Genomic DNA, 2,365 nt, shown 5'->3' with positions numbered 1-2,365 from the left:
CTTTTGCTGTTTGTGTTGGCTAGGCTGATTTGTTGTTGCCCCTGTTTTTGCTGTTGATTTTTTCTGATTTGTTGCTGCCCCTGTTTTTGCTGCCATTTAGTTGCTTGTGCTAATGCTTTTTATTCAGTCACCCCTACTTGTTTTTGTGGTTAATAAATTGTGTCAGGCAGGACCATTTACAAGTTTTATTTGTTTTTTTACAGGTATGGCATCCAGCAGCCACCCGACATTGGATGAAACAATGAATACGCAACCAAATGTTACTTGCTTGCCAAATGAGGATGCAAATGTTAATCTCTTTCAAAGGAGAAAAAGAACCAAGACATCTATAGTATGGGCTGAATACAAAGAAGTGGTCCTTCCTAACGGTGAGAAGAAAGCAGAGTGTATCCATTGTAAATACAAGCTTCGAATTCATGCATCCGGAAGCACTACACATTTTGGAAGACATTTACAAAGGAGTGTGAAGCGAGCCGCTTCACGTAGACAACAACATATTAATTTTCCCCTTGATGATTCTAGTGGTGGAACATCTGTCCTTTCTGCTCTTACCGGTAAGTTCGACATGACAGTGATGAGGGAATTGATTGCACAATGGGTGCTTATGCATGAGCACCCATTTACCATTGTGGAAGAGGAGGGTTTGAACAATATGTTGAAATATGGGATTCCAGGATGGTCAAGGGTTTCACGCAATACATGTAAAAATGATTGTGTGAAGGTGTATGAAATAGAGAAACAAAAGTTGAACACATTGCTAAAAGGTGTAAGGAGGATTAGTTTGACCACAGATTTGTGGAATTCTAACAACCAAAAGTTGGAGTATATGGTTTTGACAGGGCATTGGATAGATGATAATTGGAAGTTGAACAAACGGGTTCTTAACTTTGTTCGTTTACCTACTCCAAAAGGTGGTGTGCAGATTGCTGATGCAATTTACAAATGTTTGGCAGAATGGGAGATTGAAGACAAGGTCCAAATGATATCAGTGGACAATGCTAGTAGTAATGATGTGGCAATAAGGGTGTTGAAGCAAAATTTTACAATAACAAGGCAGTTGAGTTGTGGGGGTAAAATGTTTCATGTCAGATGTTGTGTACACATCTTAAACTTGATGGTGCAAGATGGTCTTTCACAGATTAGGAGAATCATCAACAAGATCCATGAGAGTGTGGTATACATTAATGGTTCAGAGGGTAGGATGAAGGTTTTTGCAGAGATTGTGCAACAATTGCGTTTGCCGTGTCGAAAACTTATCCTTGATTGTAAAAAAAGGTGGAATTCAACTTATGACATGTTGGAAATTGCAATTAAGTTTAAAGAAGTGTTTCCAAGATACAAAGAAAGGGATGAGGGTTACGAACATCGTCCAGATAAAGAAGATTGGGTGAAAGTAGAGAAAGTCTGTGAGATTCTAAGGGTTTTTAGTACAATGACCAATATCATCTCAGAGACTAATTATCCAACATCAAATGTATTTCTAAGGCAAGTATGTAGGATCAAAATTTTGTTGGATAAAAAAAGTGAAAGTGAAGATGAATTTATTAGACAGATGGTGAGAAAAATGAAAGAGAAGTGTGATAAGTACTGGGGGCAATGTAATTTGTTGATGGCTGTTGCAGCTATATTGGACCCTAGGTACAAAATTAAGGTGATTGAGTTTTCTTTCCCTAAGATGTATTCTGACATTGAGGCACAGGCAAATGCTACAACTGTTCGGGATACTTTGTATGAGGTATATGGGGAATATGCTAATGATTGTCAGTCATCTAGTGTAGTCCGCAGAGGTACAATTGAAAGGGTTGGACTTGAAGTAATTCCCGGGGGGTCTATGGGAGGAGCTGATGATTGGGAATTTGATGATTTTCTAAATGAGGTTGAAACTATTGAGCCAAATAAATCTCAGTTGGATATTTACCTAAGCGAGCCATGTTATAAGTGTCAGGGTAATTCGGAAAATTTTGATGCTTTGGATTAGTGGAAGGCGAATGCTTTGAAGTACCCTATCTTGTCTAGGATGGCTCGTGATATACTAGCTATTCCTATCACTACAGTGGCTTCAGAGGCTACTTTTAGCACCGGTAGTAGAGTTATTGACACATATCGATCTTCGTTGTCTCCCAAAATAGTGGAAATGTTGTTATGTGGAGCTGATTGGTGTCGCATTTTAAATGGAGTTAAAAAAGGAATCACGGTACATTTTTAATAATATATTTATTATTTTATTCTACAGTTACTCTTATTTCATTCGAACATTGATATTAACTTTTTTTGTTGTTTTAAATTTCAGATACAGAAGGAACCAGTGGAGATTCAACTTCCGGAAGTTTGAGTTCTATGCTGTTTTGATGATAATTTCGATGTA

At 37.8% G+C, this 2,365-nt stretch overlaps 1 protein-coding gene across 1 annotated transcript; it reads left to right on the top strand.

The window, feature by feature from the left end:
* The first annotated feature begins 205 nt into the window (after window positions 1–205).
* On the top strand, window positions 206–1,978 carry LOC116130032 (zinc finger BED domain-containing protein RICESLEEPER 2-like). The gene has a single exon (XM_031415779.1). It carries the CDS (start codon window positions 206–208, stop codon window positions 1,976–1,978), a length of 1,773 nt encoding a protein of 590 aa, XP_031271639.1.
* Window positions 1,979–2,365: the final 387 nt, after the last annotated feature.

This window comes from Pistacia vera, unplaced genomic scaffold (genome assembly GCF_008641045.1).
Source record: "Pistacia vera cultivar Batoury unplaced genomic scaffold, PisVer_v2 Contig217, whole genome shotgun sequence".
NCBI classification, from domain to species: Eukaryota; Viridiplantae; Streptophyta; class Magnoliopsida; order Sapindales; family Anacardiaceae; genus Pistacia; species Pistacia vera.
The sequence above is the reverse complement of the archived record's forward strand: the minus strand, read 5'-3'. Positions and strand labels throughout refer to the sequence as shown.

Excerpts from the sequence above, each read along its gene's own strand:
- LOC116130032 (XM_031415779.1), top strand. The coding sequence starts at position 206 with ATGGCATCCAGCAGCCACCCGACATTGGATGAAACAATGAATACGCAA.